Genomic DNA, 20822 nt, shown 5'->3' with positions numbered 1-20822 from the left:
GTGACAACCGCTTCTACAATGGATGTTTGGGTGGATGCTTGTTTGACCTAACTGCCGAATTTTCGTACCTAGGTAAATATCAGTGCCTAGAATTGTGCTGATTATTATCTGACGTTCAACAGAAACGCTGCAGATTTCCGAATCATCTTTATGGCAATAGTTAAAGTTGATGTTTGTCAACGAAATGATTTGAAGAGATTAAGGTTAGCTAATATTATCAACGTTACCCAGTATAACATAATTGGATAATGGATTATTGGTATTTTTCAATTAAAGGGAACTACATATGCATGTACTCTGGCAACGCGTATGCAATAAACGAGGCCATTTTCGATCTCCAAATACCTACCTAGAAGGAGAGATGCCTCTATTAGTAGATGGCTCCTTGCAGAAAAGGTAACCACATGTAAGTGCAGTTACATATGTGGTACGACACTATCCAATTGTAGGTCTCGGCATTGATAATGAGCCGCCGCCTCAAACGCCATCGGATCAGATATTGTCACCGATCTATTTTCGAAGTACAATGGCGTAAAAATCAAGGATTCCGGTTTACTGCCGCAGATGACAGATGGATAACTAGTTAGGTTACTGTTACGAGGCTCTTGCAAAACTTCAATATTCCGCATGACTGCGATCCAACAACTATTCATGCCTGCCTGAGTAACCCTAGGTGGGTAGTCTGTTGGTAAGAACGAGCTCAAGTCCTGAAACTTACCTCGGATAGGGTTCCCGTTTCTACTTATATCACTGTGGAAATGGCTTCGTTCGTCAAGTGCGACCTTCCTTCATCACATGTGAGATTCTTCCGAAATTGGTTGGAGGAGGCTTGGTTATCGAACTTCGCTACTTTGCCCTACAGACTTTGTCCAACAGTAATGTAGCAAGTCTTATATATGTCGAGACATGCCAGATTACGACGAGGCTCGGCTTTTCGTTTCTAGTGTGAGCATTTATATTTAGTATCCTTTTTCTCGAATTATCATTCTTGTATACACTAGATCGACCCCTTAATCAGAAATTCGTATCAACTTATCGTCGTACGACTCTTTTCCGCGATGAAAAAAAGGATCGTGGTTTGTTGTGATGGCACTTGGCAGAATTCGTAAGTAATTCACGTATAGTAAATCTAATCACGGTGATAGTTGACAAGTCTCAGTGACAATGGCTATGTTCAGCCGACCTCCTCTAACCCCATCCCGACCCTCCAGATCCCCTCAAACGTGACACGTATCTCGAGAATTTTCAAGAGGACCTGTTCTGACGACACCTTCCAAATCGTCTACTACCAATCCGGTGTTGGTTCTAGATCGGGCCCAATCGACAGAGTCCTTGGTGGCGCATTTGGAATTGGTATAGCAGAGGTTCGGAACTGAAGCAATTCATCTATAACCGGCTTGAGAGGCTCACATGAGAATAGAACATTCGTGAAGCATACGCTTATATCTGCGCGAACTACGTCGACGGAGATGAGATCGTCCTCGTCGGCTTTAGTCGCGGAGCTTTCACCGCAAGGTCCATTGGTGGTATGATATCCGATCTAGGCCTGCTCACCCGTGAAGGCATGGAATTCTTCTACCCTATCTTCAAGGATATGCAGAATTGGATGAATCCGGATTATAAAGATCAGTTTCCTCAGATTCCATTCCCTGACAAACCGAAAGGGCCACATGCGGGGGACGAATATAGAAAAAGGCTGGTTGAGGTATTTTGTTGGCCACGTTTCTGGATGTTTCATGGCTGTTAACTGGAGACAGAAAGGGTACACCCGTTTACACCAGGAGAAAGGCGAAGGGGACTTGATTAAGGTCAAAGCCATCGGCAAGTTATTAGATACGGCCGGCAAGTTGGATGTCGGTAAATGCTGACGTATGATAGGCGTATGGGATACAGTTGGCGCGCTGGGTATTCCTCAGGGAAAGCCAAGAGAAATACTTGCTCGACTTGGTATTAAAATGCGCAATCACGAATAAGTCTACCTAATTCCAAAGAACTAAACTTTTGAGACTAACAATAACCTACATACCGATTCTACAATACTAGATTGTCTAACAAGATCGAACATGGGTTCCACGCGCTCGCGCTAGATGAGACGCGCGGCCCATTCAGTCCGACTCTATGGGAACGGCAGCCGGAGTATCGTGACACTTCAGATCTTCGACAAGTTTGGTTTCCCGGAAGCCACGGCAATGTCGGTGGAGGCTGGAAAGACCAAGGGGTTGCTAATATAACCCTTGCCTGTTAGTTTCTCTTTTCAATGTGGTTCTTCCTAAATTTAACACCTGGATAGGGATGATGGATCAACTTTCCTCCATCGGCTGCGAGTTCGTACCTGATGCTCTTGAACGGTTTCACGATCGCAACGTGCAATTTTACCACAGTTTGAAGCCAGAAGAGACGAAGCGCGAGAGATGTGCCAAAGTCTGCTGTAGGCCCTGCCGTTCAAATGCCAAAGAACCTCTTCTTTGGGCAACAAAAGACATCTTCGATACGAGCAAGCCCATCCGCCCATGGTCTCTACACAGCATTCGTTCAGTCTCTAGTCCCATCTACAACCTTACTGGGAGCGTCACTCGTTCGCCGGGCTTGTACAAAAAGGCCAATCCGGATAACGGAAGCCCTAGGCGAGCCTTTCTTAAGGATACGAACGAGCGCATCCATAGCTCGGTTCGCGTGCGCCTGGCTTGCGAGGGCTTAGGCCTTGACGACTCGAACCTCTGGGAATGTCCCGCGTTGCTGCGGTCGTGGCGTCCTCGGCGCGTACCCGATACCTTCAACCCCGTCCGGCAGGATGCCAACTGGGGGCCAAAAAGTGGTGGAGGAAGCGCAAGGGGTTCGGCTGATATTACCAACGCCACCGTAGAAGACGCCATCGATCGCGGCGGCACTTCCAGCACAGTCATTCATGAGCCGGGTAAAAACGGAAAGAATGCAGTCGCGAGAGCGGATAACCCTTCTCAGGGGCTACGTTGGGTCTGGGAATATATAGGCCCCGACAAGAATGCTCCATATACCCGGACTTTGGTAGAAGAGACTATGGGGCCATGGGAGAGACACTTGTTGACATTAGCCACCGGCAAGGTGAAAGTATACGACTATGCAGAGGCCCGGGAAGTCAGCAAGTTCAGGATCCTCAACACTAAGAAATTATTGAAGAAGTCGAAGTCAAAGAAATAGGATCGGGGATGAAGGAAAGAATTGCCATTGCTGCGTAAGTATTAATAATAGTATTTTGTTTCTTTGCAGGCAATGTTTCATTGCATTTGAACCATAAGTAGCATAACTCCGAATTGTATGAAATTCCAATTGAAGGTACCCAAGTGAACTATCAAGAAGCGCAGAAGCATACCAGTTAGGTAGCTTCCGGAGCAATTGATATGGGTAAAAGGGGGGTTATGTGCGATGGTTGGGTACATCACGTGAAAACATCTTAGGCAACGGATATGAAAACTGACCGCGAATCGAATTAGGACTTAGCTTGAGGCTTAATGTTATACATACCTCATCAATAAGTCTGTATCAAATTTTGCCAACGTCGCTTTTCGAGTTGACACTTTATCGGCCGTTGTTTTTGTCAGGGCATAAAAATCGATTTCGGGTGTTTCTTAGTCCTGCGCCACCTGAAGGGGTTGGTAAAGATGTTGTCCATTCTTCGAAAAGCCCGGCTGAAGGATAAGGAGATGAGAATCCTGATGCTGTAAGTTCCGCTTTTCTTAATGCGGTTTCATACCCATTTATGTTAAGTTGTGTTTGCTGCTGTCGAAAATTGAAGCTTAGTTTGGAACTGGGCTGATAATAAGGGAACAGGGGCTTGGATAATGCAGGTAAAACGACGATCGTCAAGAAGGTGATGAACGAGGACGTCAACACCGTCAGTCCGACCTTGGGCTTTATCATCAAGACGATTGATTATGAGGGGTGAGTGAGTCTGTGATATTACCGATTCCACACAGTAACTGAAATTGTTGACAATAACACGCAGATATAAATTAAACATATGTGAGTTAGGACCTCTCACCCATCAACCAGCAACCGGCAACCAGAATGGTGGTGAGAACGATTCGGGAGCGGAGACTAATGAATTGAGGGGCTGCGTGGGAATAGGGGATGTTGGCGGACAGAAGACACTTCGTTCATACTGGCGCAACTATTTCGAGAAGACAGATGCTCTCATCTGGGTTGTCGATGCGACGGATCGGTTGAGAATCGACGATTGCAGGGAAGAGCTTCATGGACTGCTACAAGAAGAGGTTTGTTTGCTTGCTTACTGTTGCTGTTTCATAGAATGATCTACTTCTTTGTCAACGAACTCAGCACTAACCGGACAATGGTATAGCGTCTCTCAGGTGCAAGTTTGCTGGTATTCGCTAACAAGACAGACGTGCAAGGATGCATGGACGAGACTGAGATTCTTGAAGGACTACAGCTCGAGGCTATTCGGACACACCGGTGGCATATCTTGCGATGCAGCGCTATGACGGGACAGAATCTTAAAGAGGGTCTGGCGTGGGTAGTCGAGGATGCTAAGGCGAGATTGTTTTTGTACTGATGGTCCTATGTACCTTTAATGCGAAGATAAATCTTCAGCACAGGATGTTGTGCTGGCGTATACTAAGGTATAATAGCATGATATCATAGCATAACAATTATATGTGCAAAGCCCAACAATAAACAAAATGGACAACGAATGGAACTTTGGAAAATATTAGAGGTTCAATTGTAAACCCCCCACATTTATCTAGACGCAGAGTGTCGGGTTTTAGGCGTTAACGCTAACCAGGATAGGACTGCTTTATTAAGCTTTTCGGGGTCAACAGCCAGGCACGGGGTTCACAGCCAAGGCATCAGGCGTTAAGTTTCATTGGCCGATGGTTTGTGTACCATAGTATCCAAATCGCACAAGCTGACAAGGACAGTACAACCATGCAGGGGGCTTAAGACGATGACAGCCGAATAAACGAAGAAACAAGAGCCCACTTCCGACTACGTCTCCCGCAGCTGCTGCACCAACATATATGTAACCTTGTTTACCGTAGATTTTCTTTTTTTAAATATTAATTCTCTTTTAGAATCTTCGAACACGAATTAGATGGTTTAGACTGCCTGCCTAGGTACATGCCTAAATTCGAATTAGGTCCAGCATCACAAACACGAGCAAGGCGAAACAGTTGTTTTTTTCTATCTCGATTTCTACCCGAATCTTGTGTGTGCGTTTGAAGAAAAGTGCATAAACAAGAAGAAAAACCTCGTCTATCCCACCCCCTTAAACGCGTTTCTGTGTTGTAAATTGAACACGCTCCTCGTTTATATTTTGGTCCTATCGGTAAATATAAAAAATGTCCGAAGACGTATCCAAATTTCTTCTCCAAGTTAAGGAATTGGGCGATCGACGAATCGAAGAGGATGAGGCCCGTTCACGAGAACTTGAAGAGAGGATATTACGAGAGAGAAAAGAACGGGAGGCTCGCCGCGCAGGTACGGAATAATTTCGATTGATTAATACTTCGTTTATTTCCTCGAATTAGCTGTTAATCGTGATTTTGGTGACTCATTTCTGACCTTTTTTTCCCTTCTAGAACGAGCTAGGTCTATATCACCTCAAAAATCCTCACCAGCGAATACCCCACCTCCTTCATCACACCGCATTGATACTCACGTTCCGACCGGCCGCCTAAACTTGGACTCTTCTCCTATCTTTGAGCCTCCCGCAAGCCTTCATTCTCCAAAGACCGAAGAAATGGCCTCCCCGGGTGAATTGTCCACGTCACCATCGAAAGAGAACGAATCGCCCACCGACTTGGACCGCAAGCAAACTGGCCAAGTTTCTCCCACCCGAACAACGAGAGGGCTATCGTGGCAAAGACGGCCCACTTCCCAAGCTTCTGATCGTTCACGAAGTCGCCCGCTATCTGTTGTTGCAGCCGAGAATTTGGCACGGAATACTCCTGCTGAACCTACCTCGGCAACGGAAACTATATCTAGGGACCAAATTGCTTCAGCTTTGTCTTCCAAGGACCCCTCTTGGTTCCGCCAAACTGCGGACAGGGGTGCTAATTCCGCCGCTTATAGAAAGAATCAGGTCGAGGACGACGAAACCGCTGATATTTCTCCGATGCCCGCTCAACTCCCAGGCATGTCGCGTGTGTCGTCCGGCGAAGCTCCGAAAGGAGATATTAGTCCACCACCAACTTCTCCTGACATGTCCAATAGGCTGGCCTCACCCTTACCCTTGTCTCGCACGCCAAAGTTAGATCCACCAGCCAATGATGCCCAGCTAGACACTGAATTTAGTCAAGAACGGACACAACTCATGTCGCCCCCTTCAGGGCGTACCTCGCCATCCAAATTGGATAGATCAGGCTCACCAACCAAGGGGATGGGCGGGTTTGTACAGAGTGCCATGATGAAGCGCTCGGACAGCATCAAGAGATGGAGTGTTCAGTCTCCTTCTGGGGCGCAGCGCGTAGACCCTATTGTCTCGCACCGTACTGGGCACGATTCGTCAAACCGAGCAACCGGTGGATCTAGATCAAGATCAAGACCAGCAAGTATCATTCGTGATCCTTCGGCGGAGTTTTTACCAAGAGCCCCGCCGAGTCGAGAGGGAGAGCGCCCTGGAGATGATGTGTCTGACGTAGAGAAGCCTAGCGATTCACTCAAGATCGATACCAAGCCATCGCCGGAATCTCAAGATCAAGAGTCGGGCAAAGACACGCCTTCCATTCCTGTTAGTCCCTCGAAAACCATGGATTCTAGGAGATGGAGCCCTACGAAATCCAGCTGGCTCGAATCTGCCCTAAACAAGCCTGAATCTCCCAAACCAAGACACGCGCCTTCCGCTAGTCAACCGGCTTGGATGGCAGAACTTCAGAAAGCGAAAGCTGAAAAAGCATCTAACCCTAGTGCCGAGAGAGGTCGATCGCCAACTGTTTCGCACACACATAAACACCAAGTCAGTATCGGTGGACTTATGAGGTCTTCTGCTCCTGGCTTGGCTCCTGGTGCTATTATAAAGCCAGTTGGTCTAGGCGGTCTTCCTAGCCCCAGCATCCCAACGAACATCAATGCTCGTTCTGATAGTAGCGCTGCTCCGAATGACTTACAGAGCCCAACCACGCCGGACGTTAAGAGCCCCGACTCGGACCGCAAGCTTTCAAACGTGTCCCTTCCCAACGCTAAGCCAAAGGCCGACGTGCCATCCACAAAAGATTTTCGAGCTGGCTTAAAGCCTCGACAGGCACCTGCCAATTCTGATGCTAACCCGGAAAATGAGTTGCAGAATGTTTTCAGTAAATTAAGGAAGACAACTACACAGAATTACGTTGCTCCGGATGAGCTCAAGGGTAACATTCTGAAAGGAAAGGCTGCTCTTAATATCACTGGAGGTCCTAAGAAGACGGAACGCGTCGATGAGTTCAAGGAAGCCATTCTGTCAAGGAGGAAAGATTTCCAGAAAGCACAATCGGAAGGCCGTGGCGTCAACGTCGCAAGGAAGGAAAGCACAGCAAGCGAGGAGCCAATCCCCGAGGGTCTGCTTAGACGGGGTCAACTTGGACGATCTAATACAATAAAGCTGGACAGTGCAGCCTCGGATGCGATAGCGGCGGATTTGGAAAAGTCAAGTACGGCACCAAAACCTGATTTCGCACAAGACTCATCGTTTAGTAAAGCACAGCGGTTCGGTGGTGTCGAGAACCGAGAACCTGTCCTAGGAAATAATCCATCCAGGGCGGATCTTCCAAGTATTCCTAGACGAGGATCGGCTCAGGCAGTTTCTACTTTCAAGAATGTCGATCCTCCGTCTGCAGCGCAGAAGGAGACGGTTATACCCGGACGGCTACAGGGGAAGCCTGGCGGGTTGGCAAATCGATTCAACCCTGCTCTTGCTGGTCTCATTGCTAGGGGACCACCGGCGTCTTCTCCCAACAACACGTCAATATCAAATTCGCAGTCTAGTGCTACTTCCGACGTAAATGACAATGAGGCCGGCTCCGGCCCCAGACTAACACACATGACTAAGGGCCGTGCCAGAGGGCCAAAAAGAAAGGCGCCGACTTCAGCGCTTACCACAGCTTCAAATCAGCCAGAGGAAAAGCCGTATAGTGTGACCTCAGTCGCTCGCCCTTCTTCAATCACCCTACCAGAACGGACCCCTAGTCTTACGCCAAGGCCTGAAGTGTCTGAATTGGTTGACTCTTCAAAGCCGGAACGTGACGAACCGACTACGCCAAAGCCGCAACCTATTTCTCTCGTAGGCTCTTCGACAAAATCGTTCGAGTTTACGTCGGGGGAAGTTTCTAGCAAGGCGCCAGACTCACCGAGCAAAGTTCATGAACAAGTAGCTGCGTTCGCTGCTCAGAGAAGACAACGATCGCCCACAAAAACGTCTGATGAGACCAGAGAGCCCACTTCGCAACCGCCATCTCCAAGAAAACTAGATATGAAACGAATGTCACGCTTCATTGACGAATCTAACCAGGATGCTGGGAATACTGGTGAGTCCCAGCAAGCGAAGGATACGAAGAGGGACACCGAGACGCCTCCGGTAACAAAGCCAAATTTAACCACTGACGGACCTGCTAATTCAGATATACCAGGATCCCAGCCTCAATCGCCTATACTGAACAAGCCCAAGAAGCCGCTGCCCGATCCGATCCCTGTCAAGCCCTTGGGTGCACGACCTCTACCTACTGTCCCAGCGGCTACTAACCCAGAAGCACCATCGTCATCTAGTCGCCCATTACCCGCAGAGCCTAAACAAGTCCCTCGGCCTTTATCAATATCCAGACCAAAATCACCGCCTCCCGAGACATCGTCGCCTGTACGCTCACCCACCAAACAATCTCATGATGCTTCCATTCTCCTTGGTGATTTTTTCGGCCCTGAACGCACCCGAAAGACCTATAACGTAGACGCTGCTGAGTTACTAATGCGTCGACCAAATATAGCATCAACTAGAGTTCAAACACTAAGCGCCCAACTGTACCAGTTCTCGGCCGACGGCAAAAAACTACCGGTTCCCACCCATCACGAGCGAACGCTATTCGAGCGTGAGATGTATCTGTGTTCTCATACTTTCAAGGATGAATCGGGAAAGAAGTTCACGGAAGTCTACTTTTGGGCGGGAGACGATGTTCCTCATTCCACCGTCGAGGACGCATCGACATTTCTCGCTCGGGAAGCAAAGGCTTTGGGCGGGAAGCTAGTAAAGCTTCAACAGGGTAAAGAAGCACCCGAGTTTCTCCAAGCGTTGGGCGGTATAGTAATCGTTCAGCGTGGCTCGGGGAATAAATTTGATTCTCTAGCTCCGCACATGCTATGCGGACGACGGTATCATGGGCATGTTGTATTCGACGAGGTTGACTTTACTCCTGCAGTTCTCTGTTCTGGGTTTCCTTATGTTGTGACGACGGCTGGTAAATGTTACTTGTGGAAGGGCAAGGGGAGCGGGGTTGACGAGCTAAGTTGCGCACGTCTCATAGGGATGGACTATGCGTTATCAGGCGAAATGGAAGAAATGGAAGACGGTCGCGAACCAGAAGCTTTCTGGAATCTCTTTAAATCCAACTCCACGGCTGTGTCAGCTGACCATTGGCGTCTCAAGCCGAGCTACGATAAATACTGCTGCAGGCTATTCCGATCGGACGCAGACTCCAAGCAGCAAGTAAGTTTCACACACTGACTCCTTTATTACGAAGATAGGTACTAATATATGCTACCCCGCAGATCGTTGAGGTATCTCCTTTCTCACAGAGAGACCTACAACCTAAGAGCATTTACGTACTCGATGCCTTTTTTGAGTTGTATATCATTGTAGGATCCAGAGCCCAATCCCAGTACTCCTCGTTTCATAATGCGTTGGAGTTCGCTCAAGAATACGGGATTCTCGCGGCGGGAATGGAGGACCGACCATTCGTTCCTTTCTCGACGGTCGTACTTGAAGGTATTCCTCGGGATATGAAAAGCGTGTTCCGCAAGTGGCGTGATGTCGACAGTCCAACGGTTACAAACGCGAGCACAGGTCTTAAGAGAGGTCGTAGTTTACGAGTCGTGCCACTCAACCAAGCACTGCAAGCGCTAGATGATTAGGAGTCATCTCACTCAGCCTTGAAATAATAACTAGGACCTCTTTATAGGCGAAGTGGTCGGGACAGCAGCGTGGGACGATCGGCCCGATATAAGAATAGCCAGGGCTGTTTTGTGGATGGCGGACGAAAAGCTTCTTGTCGCATATGCTCCGTGAGCATATACAACTCTTCGATTCGTGTATCAAATAGGGTGTACTGGCCGAGTCACGGAGGGGATGGTGTTAGGAAGGCGCGTTTTTACGCATGCATAATCTAGGCGGCGTAATTGGTTGTTGCTGTCACCACGAACCTTGATTCAAGTGTGGCCTCTGTTTTGTTAGATCTCACGACGGGATGACTAAGTAAGATTGATGTCGATAAAATAATGTCATTCAACCCTGACGATATTGGTGTTCACTTGGCCTCTACCTAGCTCAAGCCACAGAGAAATGGCTCTATCATGAAAGTATGGGGAAATACGTCTTGCTCTAAAGCTGTTACGTAAATATCATGCCAGTACGTTTACCGAATATAATTTCGCGATTATAATGGCTTTCTCCAGACGTATTTCTAGCAGGGATAAAATTTCTTTCCTTCCTAGGACATTGCTTGAAGGTTGTTATGGTGTCTTCCTTTAAACCTAGTATCCGGCCGAACTTATCGGCTGACTCAACAGACCTAGGCACGCGTGTCAACTTGCTCAAATCAACAAATCTTGTTTTGATCCCGCGAAGTTCGCAATATTTGACCGGAAAGGAAGGCGATCACCGTCAGCAGCCTCGTCATCTTACTTCGGCGGGATTTTTGTTTGAGCTTGAGTCCAGATCGAACGATAGGTATCACACACCTTCAAACTCATCCTTAGCTTGTGGTGATGTAGGAGGCTGGGGAATTCTGCATGTCAGCTTCTTGGCCTGAGTGGCTTGCTGACGGGGTAAGCAATGTTTTCTGCATAAGATAGGCCTTATTGAATGAATATTTGCTTACATACAAACTGCAGTTCTTTGCCTGAGACGATCCGATCGTTGGTGTGGAGATGAGATGGCTTCTTACCTACATACATGCGCCCCTTCGACTCCTCATGCTAACTCCGAGACGCCCGGAGTTTATGTTTTTGATGCATGTGTCTATCCGAATGAGGGTCAATATATTATTGCATATTGCAATTTCGGCTATCTGGCAAATATATGTCTCTCGAAATATCCGAAGTGATCGTCGGTTTCGGATGGGTGTCACCGCTCACGGCCGTTGCGGTGGATACAAGCCCAATATGTAAGTCTGACGTAGAGCCTGCTGTTTCGCTAACGAACGAAGCAACCGCGAACTATCTTCTAGATGCATAGGTAGGTACTTTAGAATTTAACTGGATCTGTACTCAAGTGGTTCTAAGCTAATTTAGAGTAGGAAAACCCGGTAACTGAGCTTGAAGAGGCGCTAACTGCGTAGCTCGCCTGCTTGCCCGTAGATCCCGCAAGCCACGAGAGCTAGCCGATACTTAGGTAGGTACCTGGGGACCTGGGTGGGCTACTATAGCGTATCCGAATCACTGCAGAGGGAGATGCCCAGATTTCGAGGGAAGAGCCTCGAAATGTCTTAGACTTGAATTTAAACGTCTTGCCCTTTTTTTCTTTCTTTTGTCATTGTCTTGCTGTTGCAAGTTGTTTATCCTGGTGAGACATATCTCAGCCCTAACGCCTTTCTGATTCCGGAGAGAACTTCCCGATACTATGGTTCAGAATTCCGCGTTAATAAGTAGTCTAAGTGGTAAGGCTTGCCGAGGCTTATGCGCTGGTTCGAGCGGCTTTTTTGCTACCAACACGCCGTCCCTCACACCAACAGGAACAGGTTTCAAGCCGTAGGGAGAGAGAAATCCTAAGGGATCGCTAAAAATTGCACGTTGTTAGAGGGCTATATATTAGCCAACATTATAGTTCTCGACTAGGGAAACTTCGTATTCTTGAGAGTCGGTAGCTATCAATGACGTAAATGTGTTTGTGGAGGTGTGGAATATAGCAAGTGGGGAGCGAGGAGCAAGAGGGCGTTCAGCTGAGACCGGGAGATAGGACTAGTGTGCGTGGAGCCAACGCATGTTCTATGCACCACAGTTTAAGTTCAAGACTTTCTGCAGGGCGCTAGCTTCGACTAAAAAAGCAGATCGTATATGTCAGGGGTTAGATCACAAGATAGGCTTGCTTGTGTTGTCATGTACCCTCTAGCCACAGGAGAGGAGGGGCAACAATGAGCTGGTAACAATAACAAATAAACATGCTAAGCACTCTCAATATTCAGGGAAGATGATGATTCTGGCGGAAAATTCTGAATTCTAAATTACCTAATTAGCCTTGGTAAGAAGCGTTGAAAAATGTATATACACGAATAATAAACTTTGCGGATCAATATAATCAGGAGATCAACCAATCCTCGTTATTCCTTTCATGACATCAAACATTAATAGAACGGCCGTTGCCCGTAAACCAAATCATCATAACCCTACCCCTTTCCAATGTGTGCCGCCGTGAATCTCATCATGCCTTGTCGTGACTATCGTCGAACCCGTACCGTAATTATGGGATTCCCTTGCAGTAAAAAAATTCATCTAAAACAAGGCAGCAAAGCCAGCCAAGGCCAAGATGGCCGCAGCTGGGGTAGCCTGAGGTGCCAAACCGCTGGAAACTTGAGGGATGCCGGTGGACGACGAGGGGACGTAGGTCGTGCCGACCGACGAAGAAGGAGAATAAGAAGGAGGAGCAGACACCGAGACGGTAGTAGGGTAAGGTACAACCGTTCCAGGCTTTGACTTGGTGAGGATGGTAGTGTCACTGTAAGTAACCCAGACAGTTGGGCTCGCGGTAACGGTCTCGCCAGCACTGGCTTCCGAGGTAATGGTCACCTCGATCTCCTTAGTCTTCGTGACGGGGATGGTCTCAACAACGGTGTATTCCTGGGTCTGGTAGAGTGTCTCGGTGCCGGTCTCGGTAACGTAGATAGTGCTACCCTCAGAGACGGTGGTGTGGACTGTCTCCGGGCAGGTGACAGTCTGGTAGACTTCAGTAGATACATGTTCAGTTACGGCGTACGAAGTGTACTCGGTAGCAGTAACAGGGATGGTCTCAACGATGGTGTATTCCTGGGTCTGGTAGAGTGTCTCGGTACCGGTCTCAGTAATGTAGATAGTGCTACCTTCAGAGACAGTGGTGTGGACTGTCTCCGGGCAGGTGACAGTCTGGTAGACTTCGGTGGATACGTGTTCGGTCACGGCGTATGAAGTGTACTCGGTAGCAGTAACAGGTATTTCTGTCTTGATAGTCGAGGTAGACGTCCAAGTAACCACGACGGTAGAGCCTTCCAACGTCTTGGTCTCGGTAACAGGGCACAGTGAGGTAAGAGTGGTGTATGCTACATCTTCTGTGGTCTGGGTAGCGCCAGGCCCTGATACAGTTTCAACGAGAGTGGTTTCGATGTAAGTGACTGCTACACTTGTCGTCGTGTACGTTGTAACGTAAGTGTTGCCAGGAGCCGTCACTGTTTCCGTGATAGGGCATGTTGTCGTATAAGTGACTTCGACTGCAGTTGTGGTGCCGACAGTAGTATCAGGGGCAGTCACAGTTGCCTCTCCTCCTCCACAGCTACCTCCTGGGCACGAAGTAACGGTGATGGTTGAGGTAGTAGAGGTAGTCTCAACGTAGGTTCTAAGATATTTGTGAGTTGCCGGTCTTGGTTGCTTAATGCTTGAATAACTTACGATCCTCCGTTGGTAACGGTGTTCGTGATGGGGCAAACCGTAGTAGTCTCGTAAGTTGTGGCGGTGACAGTTGTCTCTTGGTCGTTGCCGGCCAGGACCGAAGCGGCCAAACCTAAGAAAGCGAGAATTGTCTTCATTTTGGTTTATGTTGCGCCGGTAGAGCGAATGTGAGTTGAAGCTACGCGGAGGACTACGACGTGGAATAGCACGATCCAACGAGAGTCTTAAGTAACCTTAGCGAACGAGCTACTTGTCAGTGAAGCTTTAAGAAAGCAGTAGGCTGGGGAGGTTGGTAATGCAGATGTAGAGATATAAAGATGGGATGGCAAAGGATTCTTATATCTTCGTCCTACCGCATATGCAATAGAGCTGCAGCGTCGCCTAGTGGCTTACGATGACATATTTCCTGTCCTTGGCTTTAGGTGATCGGTCTGTCTACGGGCACATGGTGGCCTTGCTTTTGAGCCGGCTTTGTGGAACAGAGATACATGTGGACTAAGCCTCCTCGTAACGATGTTGGTAAAGGTGGTGTCTAGGCGAGCCCAGGGAATACATGCAAGAGGATATTGCTGAAGAAGCGCCCACTAACGTTACCGGAAACAACTCATCTTAGGAGGAGGTAGGTGATCCTAGTGGACGGCTTGCCGATCAAGACTGTCTTTCCACTCTCTGATAATCAAGTCATTAATCCCTCGAGATCTATTGACGGCGGTGGAGATATTGGTAGTTGTAAGGTTCCAAGGCTAGAACAACGGCGTACCTAAGTCGTGCTGTCTACCTAGGTACCTAATGCAAGCTAAGACGATATCGCAGATGCAAGGGAAAGGTTGGTTGCCATGCCAGGATGTTTACAGCTCGATTTGCTTCAGGGGTTATCCATGTCTACTGGTAACAGTGATGTAGTCGAGGCTGAGATCGTGGAGTGGCACTGGCCTGACAACACACCAACCCCTCATGAGTAACATGCGTTTGTGCAGAAAAGGGATTTCCATCTGTCACCGCTACACGCTGCATGGCGAGGAGGAATATGTATGTATGTGTTCCACAACACTTTAAATTAGCCACCTTCATCTTGCTCCGGCATGGGGTAGCCAGTCGCGAAGCCTACTTGTCTGGTAACACACCTCTTGGCAGCCTTATGTTAGGCGAGGCAAAGCAAGCGGAAAGCGATAATAATAGCCAGCGCTGCTCATTACTATCCCTCTAGGGATACTTCAGAGGAGCGCGATATTGCGGTAACGGCCGCAATATTTCCATATCCTGGTTTTGCAAGATCGAGATCGTGTGCTGAGTTAAAAAGTGTGTGGTCGTCATTGAGCAGTTGCCGAGGCTTTTAGCTGCATCGCCAGTGGTTAATAGAGCCAGCAGGTAGGCAGGTAAGCTCGTGTCCGGGCAACTAGGTCAGCTAGCATGGAAGGATCTGCGTGCTGTGTTTGTAGGCATCCAGTAAGAAGTCGGGTCAAGTTGTGACGGCACGCAGGGCACGCAATGGTGGTGGAATCAACAAAACTTGCTTTGCAGTAGTCAGCCCATTGTTTTTCTCCAACCATCGACTTAAGCCAAACACCCAAACGCCTAAGTCGCTCTGCCATCTTCCTGGAGTAAGCTAGCAAGCAAGTCAGCTAGCTGCATACTGCTTTCGGAATGGCGTCCTGTAGGTCCCGGTGCAACGATTGCAAACTCGCATAACTGCATTGCCGCCTTGGACTTCTTTGTTGCATTCCCGTCTCTGCGTCGGCGAAGTCTAAGAGAACATCTGGGGAGCATCTGAGCTTCCGACTGAACGGTAAGTTACCGGCAATCTGGTTTTCTACAACCTCAACCGTGAGACGGTCACGGGTAACACCACGAGGCCGGGTAACAAGGCAACGTTCAACACGAGGTTGCGAGGATTGTTTCAATCGGTGGTGTTTCATTAGTTGGGCCTCTTTCTGGTCGTCAGGATCATGGTCGCACTGCGCAGTCGAATGGTTCTATTCTGTGATATTGTGCCACTCGTCCGATTAAGGACATGCCACTGCATCTATTATTTCGGGTATTTGGCAATTGGACTAGGTGTTGGTTTAAAATAGCAATTATTATTCTTTGTCACTGAATCGTCATCCCGGCCAGTTATTACCGTGACTTCTTTTTTTCGCTGTACGAGTTTGGATCCGGATTGATCCGCGCTCGATAGGGGAGCACGTGGATTAATTGACAAGCAAGAGATTGGTTGTTGGTCGAACCAAAACCGAAACATGCTGGGCTATCATAGATTAGTAGACGAATTGGGTATTATGAGGGTGTCAAGATGTTCGATGTTTGAAAGTATTAGCATGTAGGTTAGGTACATAAGCTTTTTAGGTTGGAATTTGGGAGATTCGCTCTATCGCTAATTTGATAGTTGCATACCTAGGTAAGCAATATGGAATATGCATTTATCTAGGTATCTATGTAGGTGAAGTTGTCAATATTCTTAGCACCCACACAGCCCACATGAATGGCTTAGAACAACTACAAACTCAAGAACTCGCAAGCAATCGCTCGGGCAATGCTAGCAAACAACACAGATTGATACATATTCAGGTCTCTAGGTGTTTAGAGTTTTGAGGCTCATGTTACGAAATCAGTAGGAAATGGTTTGTTAAGCTACTTCAAACTCGCCCGATCAGCCTGAATCCTGCGCCGCGGTTCAAGCAAACAGTTCCGGCAGGGTATCAAAATATCACTAATAATACATACGTATGCCCTCATATAAACATGTCCTAGGTTAATAATAGGATCTCGGGAAGGCCATCATGTTGGCATATCTCAGCGCCCTTGCCTACCTCTCCCCCTTCTCGCCTCTTGTCTCAACTCGATCACAACTTTTGCGATAATACCCAACGGACCCTTTGCAGCACCATTCACAACGTCTGGGCCAAACCGTTGCATCATTTTGTCCGTGTGCCACCTCATATTTTCCTCACTGATAAGCTTAAAACGTTTGTCACCTGAGTCTACCGAGTCCGCTGGCGGCGCCTTCGCGAAGAACAACTTCACATTGGCTTCATTGACGTCTGACTGCAGCCCTGATTTAACAGGCCATGGAATGTTCGTTACCGAGACATCGGCGGGTTTACTCCATGCGTTGCAATATCGTTCCCAAGCAGTGCGCCATGATGCTGCTTCCTTTTCCGCCTTCTCTCGAGCTTCTCGCTCTCTCTTCTTTGCACGCTGTGCCCGCTGGCGGGATGCTTCTTCGCGAGCCTTCTGCTCTCGCTTCCTCTCCTCTTCCTTCCTTTGTCTTTCCTTCTCCTCTTGTCTTCTCTTTTCCTGCTCCCTTTGCTTCTTCTCTTGAGCTCGGCGTTCTTCCTCTTCTCGCTTGATATTCCGAGGCGGTACAGTTTTCCCCGCAGCGTACCCTCGAGCTAGATCCTCCTGCAGCTGTTTTAACCATCCATCTTCGAATGCTTCCGCCTTGACATGGGATTTGTTCTCAGACTCAATATCATCGGCACACTTCTCGAGCTTTCGCTTCCACTGCCCCAGTATATCTGATATCTGGCCGGCATGCTGCCAGCACAACAAGATATCTGCTGCATCATGAAGTCTCGGCGATTCCGCCGCCTTAGAGGGGCTATCACACGCCAGTTTATGGAGTATGTTGTGTCCATACGAGGTCTTATGCTGGGCAATCCATCTCTCACATCTTCGGCCACGGGTTTTTGCCCAACCAAGACAAGAATAATTGTTGATATTCTTATTGGTAAGCCCTAGGACGGAATCTGGGTTCCATATCTGAGAGTTTGGTGAGTCGTGTGAATGGTTGAACGGCATGCCACAGTTAAAATGCATGTTGAGATAAATACTAACAAATTCCTAGGATTGGGAGGGTTAAATTCAAACTATAAGACTGGATTGAGAATATCTCTTGATTCTAGCTATGTTTCGACGACGTGGAAAACGCCACCTTCTTATACTCACCCGTGCAATTGGCTCCCTCACGAGATAGGCATTCAGCTCTATAGATACCTACTGCGGCCTGTATAGGTACATCGTACTTACAAAGGCTGAGGATACTGGATGCTACCTACCTAGAACACTAGACCTTTGAAAAGTACTTCAGGGGCTTGGGTCTCTAGGTGGTACGTCAATGCATAACTTATGGGCGGAGTAGCTAGGTATACTACAGTATCCCAGCACCAGGTATGCAACCACTTCAACCAACTTGGTTGTATATACTTATCGGGTGATATTAGTATCGGGTTATAGATGTCGTTCGGCAAGTTGAACGTTAGGTTATGACCACGTTATCGACGAGATGAACTTCCTGGACAGGAATATGGAGCGAGCATCGTTCTCATGAATCTAGCCGCCGAACTTACTGTTCAAGTCCGTTCTAAAGGTTTACAAAAACGGTCTTAAGGGGTTGCAGAATTTGATACTCTGTTGGTTGAAAGTAGCCAATCACAAGTCGTTCCATCGGTATGGCGCTCGAAGAGATTGGCTGCATGCAACCCTGGTATCAAGTATCCTGATCCTTCGTCGAACCTGATCCTGCGCATATATCGTTGCAGCTCTTGAAAACTTGGCTCAGCATTCTCTGGATTATCAAGATACCTACTGCGAATATCTCGGGAAGGCCGTGCTAAACCTTAGGATAGGGTTTGAACCGAATCAGAGATCTACGCTACACTGGCATGTTTCCGTTCCCATTACAGCTTAGCACGTGGCTGCTCTCAGCTCGGCGCTTAACAATCACCATTGCGAGAGATGACATCCTCCACGTAGTCACCATCACGAAACACGACACTGGCCGGGCCGCGTTTTGCGAGTCTTGTACCGACCTTGCAACCATTCCACACTTCAGCTACCAATATATCGATGCTCATAAAATCGCAAGCCCGGACGAGGGCGACGTTCAAATCCCCAATTGGGATCATGAACCTTGCTGGTATTGCATTTGAATAGAAGGTTATTAATAGGAGAGACGCGCAGTTCCGAGACACTCAGCACCTCATGGCAGGGCACTGCTGATAGCCGGAACACCATCCACGATCTTGGACCACCGTTGCTGTACTTTTTGATTAAGTTCCCCAAGACCTCACATATCCCAATAGCCCATATCTATAATACTTTCAACATGTGACATTCTATTCACTTGGTTGATTGGTGATGCTATATTATGAACCTATATTACGAATCCAAAGGCACAATTCTCGGTATCGTCCAATTCGAGCAGTACGATTGCCATACAAATGTCACTACACCGTTCGGCCATTCCGCAGGCCTGAAGACCGTATAGGGAGCTGCAACTCTGCCGTCTACCCGTGAGTCTGCCTGGCATCATTCGCGGTCACGGCGGTTGATAGTTAATTTCCTCCCCTGTCAGGTAGTCGGTGTATACAATACACGAGGAGAAAGTGCATCGTGGGCTCTCATTCCCTCCGCTAAATATAGCTCTTCGTTATCACCAGGCTCCGTCTGGCCCGGCCCAGAGCTTCTGTTCGGTCCAATGCCCTCGCCGTAGGGTAACGGTATTCGAAAATATAGTTTAACGACAAGTATGGACTCCATATCCGCGTTATATCCACAATGTAGTATATGTGATTAGGTTGGTCGAGACCTTGGCTCTACATTCACATGAGATAAGTTATTCCATCCGTCTTCGTTCCCATTTTCTATGACAATGCTAAGCCGTCACCCGGTTTTCCGAAGTCTGCCGGTCTCTCCTAGGAACTTTCAGCTAAGGCAGAATCCTTTCTGACCACGTAGGGATCTGCACCCTCGACGATTTCGATTAATGGCTTAGAAGTCTTGAAGGTCATACGTGTTACATGCGACGTCGAGAGCCTTTGGAAAACGCAAGGGCTGCCTCAGTAAACTTTCGAAAACTCAAAGGCCACTATCTACCGCCATCCTCACATGAATTTTCTTGTTTTATGGTCTTCCTTTACGCTCTACAAAGCATATATAGTTCAAACCTCTTAGTATTTACGTCGATCTCGGCGCTTTTCACTATCTAGACTACCTATCAGCTATGTTCTTGAACATCACAGGGTCCACGACAATGACACCAATAAATTCCATACACAGCATAGAATATACAACATAGATGGAAATGGTATCCCCTATCAACTCAATGCTTAGATCGACATACCCGTAGACTTTCTACAATTTTAACAAGTAGTTGACGATGATCTTGGCAGAATTCCTACACACAGTTACTTCATCACGCAAAGGTCAGGGAGTAGCAGCATTAATATCGCCAAATTTGTAGGTATCATTGAGTCCTATCCAAGACTCGTATCTTTCGGCCGGCATCATACCCGCCGAATCCAGCAAGGCCGAACAACCTGGTCGTCTATAGGAAGTTGTAAAGCCATTTCTCGAGTTCTGGTATCCACTCCCACTTGCGCCCAAACGCAAGGCCCGCGCCATGCGGGCCTTCGAGCAGACTAGATATGGAATGGCCTGTTGTATTTGGCCATAGCCGAGGCGTAATCCAGCGAGTTCCGGACGGGTACGCTCTTGCCATTCGAGGTATGAAACAGGAATGTAGGTGGTGTGTCGACGTGGATAGACTTGTTGACGGAGAAATAGTCCATGGCAGCGTCATTATCAAAGTCGCCACTACCGAGTAAGTCCCATCGCACTCGCTTGATCGCGATTCTCTTCTTCATCCTGATGACCGGGTAAGCCAGGATCGCGAAGTTCAATCTCATGCACCTCGTAGCGAGCATCGCGGCGAGATGGCCGCCAGCGCCGAATCCCCATACGCCGAGTGTTTCGACGCGGCCCGTGGCGCAGATCTCGCTGACGGCGTCGGTCGCTGCGTCGTAGTGTTTATATCCAAGAGTGGGAGGGCACTTGGCGCAGGTAACGGGTTAGGAGAACACCCACGCGTCGAATCCGTGGGCATTGAGCCAGTATGCAGGCTCTTCGCCCTCCTTCTTGTAGTTTATCTTCTCGTAGCCGCCGCCGGGGAGCAGAACGCCTCGGCGATTAGGGTTAGTGGCCGGGTAGAACATGAGCTTTTGTTTTTTGTACAT

General features: G+C 48.1%; 5 protein-coding genes across 5 annotated transcripts; 3 read left to right on the top strand and 2 right to left on the bottom strand.

Moving 5' to 3' along the window:
• The first annotated feature begins 856 nt into the window (after positions 1-856).
• On the top strand, positions 857-3378 carry F4807DRAFT_303343 (uncharacterized protein). Its single transcript, XM_047994962.1, has 7 exons — positions 857-1105; positions 1160-1364; positions 1421-1705; positions 1758-1821; positions 1879-1969; positions 2023-2240; positions 2291-3378. Exons 1-7 carry the CDS (start codon positions 1059-1061, stop codon positions 3175-3177), a joined length of 1797 nt encoding a protein of 598 aa, XP_047857395.1. The 5' UTR covers positions 857-1058; the 3' UTR covers positions 3178-3378.
• Positions 3272-4557, top strand: F4807DRAFT_303261 (ARF/SAR superfamily). Its single transcript, XM_047994960.1, has 5 exons — positions 3272-3697; positions 3808-3918; positions 3983-3999; positions 4105-4250; positions 4337-4557. The coding sequence occupies exons 1-5, from the start codon at positions 3639-3641 to the stop codon at positions 4547-4549; spliced, it is 546 nt and encodes a 181-aa protein (XP_047857394.1). The 5' UTR covers positions 3272-3638; the 3' UTR covers positions 4550-4557.
• Positions 4558-5213: 656 nt separating this feature from the next.
• Positions 5214-10389, top strand: F4807DRAFT_302810 (uncharacterized protein). Its single transcript, XM_047994959.1, has 3 exons — positions 5214-5475; positions 5577-9664; positions 9727-10389. Exons 1-3 carry the CDS (start codon positions 5337-5339, stop codon positions 10087-10089), a joined length of 4590 nt encoding a protein of 1529 aa, XP_047857393.1. The 5' UTR covers positions 5214-5336; the 3' UTR covers positions 10090-10389.
• Positions 10390-16263: 5874 nt separating this feature from the next.
• Positions 16264-17986, bottom strand: F4807DRAFT_302793 (uncharacterized protein). Its single transcript, XM_047994958.1, has one exon. It carries the CDS (start codon positions 17623-17625, stop codon positions 16600-16602), a length of 1026 nt encoding a protein of 341 aa, XP_047857392.1. The 5' UTR covers positions 17626-17986; the 3' UTR covers positions 16264-16599.
• Positions 17987-20228: 2242 nt separating this feature from the next.
• F4807DRAFT_456954 (alpha/beta-hydrolase) lies at positions 20229-20822 on the bottom strand (the record flags this gene model as incomplete). Its single annotated transcript, XM_048000968.1, has 2 exons — positions 20229-20586; positions 20674-20822. 2 exons carry the CDS (start codon positions 20820-20822, stop codon positions 20229-20231), a joined length of 507 nt encoding a protein of 168 aa, XP_047857391.1.

Source organism: Annulohypoxylon truncatum (assembly GCF_022578515.1).
Source record: "Annulohypoxylon truncatum strain CBS 140777 unplaced genomic scaffold F4807scaffold_5, whole genome shotgun sequence".
In the NCBI taxonomy this organism is placed as follows: domain Eukaryota; kingdom Fungi; phylum Ascomycota; class Sordariomycetes; order Xylariales; family Hypoxylaceae; genus Annulohypoxylon; species Annulohypoxylon truncatum.
Note: the sequence above shows the minus strand (reverse complement) of the source record. Positions and strands in the feature narration are given on the sequence as shown.

Coding starts and splice junctions, on each gene's coding strand:
- F4807DRAFT_303343 (XM_047994962.1), top strand. CDS start 1,059: ATGAAAAAAAGGATCGTGGTTTGTTGTGATGGCACTTGGCAGAATTC. Junction 1,106..1,159: donor GATGGCACTTGGCAGAATTC/GTAAGTAATTCA, acceptor GACAAGTCTCAG/TGACAATGGCTATGTTCAGC. Junction 1,365..1,420: donor TTGGAATTGGTATAGCAGAG/GTTCGGAACTGA, acceptor ACATGAGAATAG/AACATTCGTGAAGCATACGC.
- F4807DRAFT_303261 (XM_047994960.1), top strand. CDS start 3,639: ATGTTGTCCATTCTTCGAAAAGCCCGGCTGAAGGATAAGGAGATGAGA. Junction 3,698..3,807: donor GAGATGAGAATCCTGATGCT/GTAAGTTCCGCT, acceptor ATAAGGGAACAG/GGGCTTGGATAATGCAGGTA. Junction 4,251..4,336: donor ATGGACTGCTACAAGAAGAG/GTTTGTTTGCTT, acceptor ACAATGGTATAG/CGTCTCTCAGGTGCAAGTTT.
- F4807DRAFT_302810 (XM_047994959.1), top strand. CDS start 5,337: ATGTCCGAAGACGTATCCAAATTTCTTCTCCAAGTTAAGGAATTGGGC. Junction 5,476..5,576: donor ACGGGAGGCTCGCCGCGCAG/GTACGGAATAAT, acceptor TTTCCCTTCTAG/AACGAGCTAGGTCTATATCA. Junction 9,665..9,726: donor ACGCAGACTCCAAGCAGCAA/GTAAGTTTCACA, acceptor GCTACCCCGCAG/ATCGTTGAGGTATCTCCTTT.
- F4807DRAFT_302793 (XM_047994958.1), bottom strand. CDS start 17,625: ATGCATTTTAACTGTGGCATGCCGTTCAACCATTCACACGACTCACCA.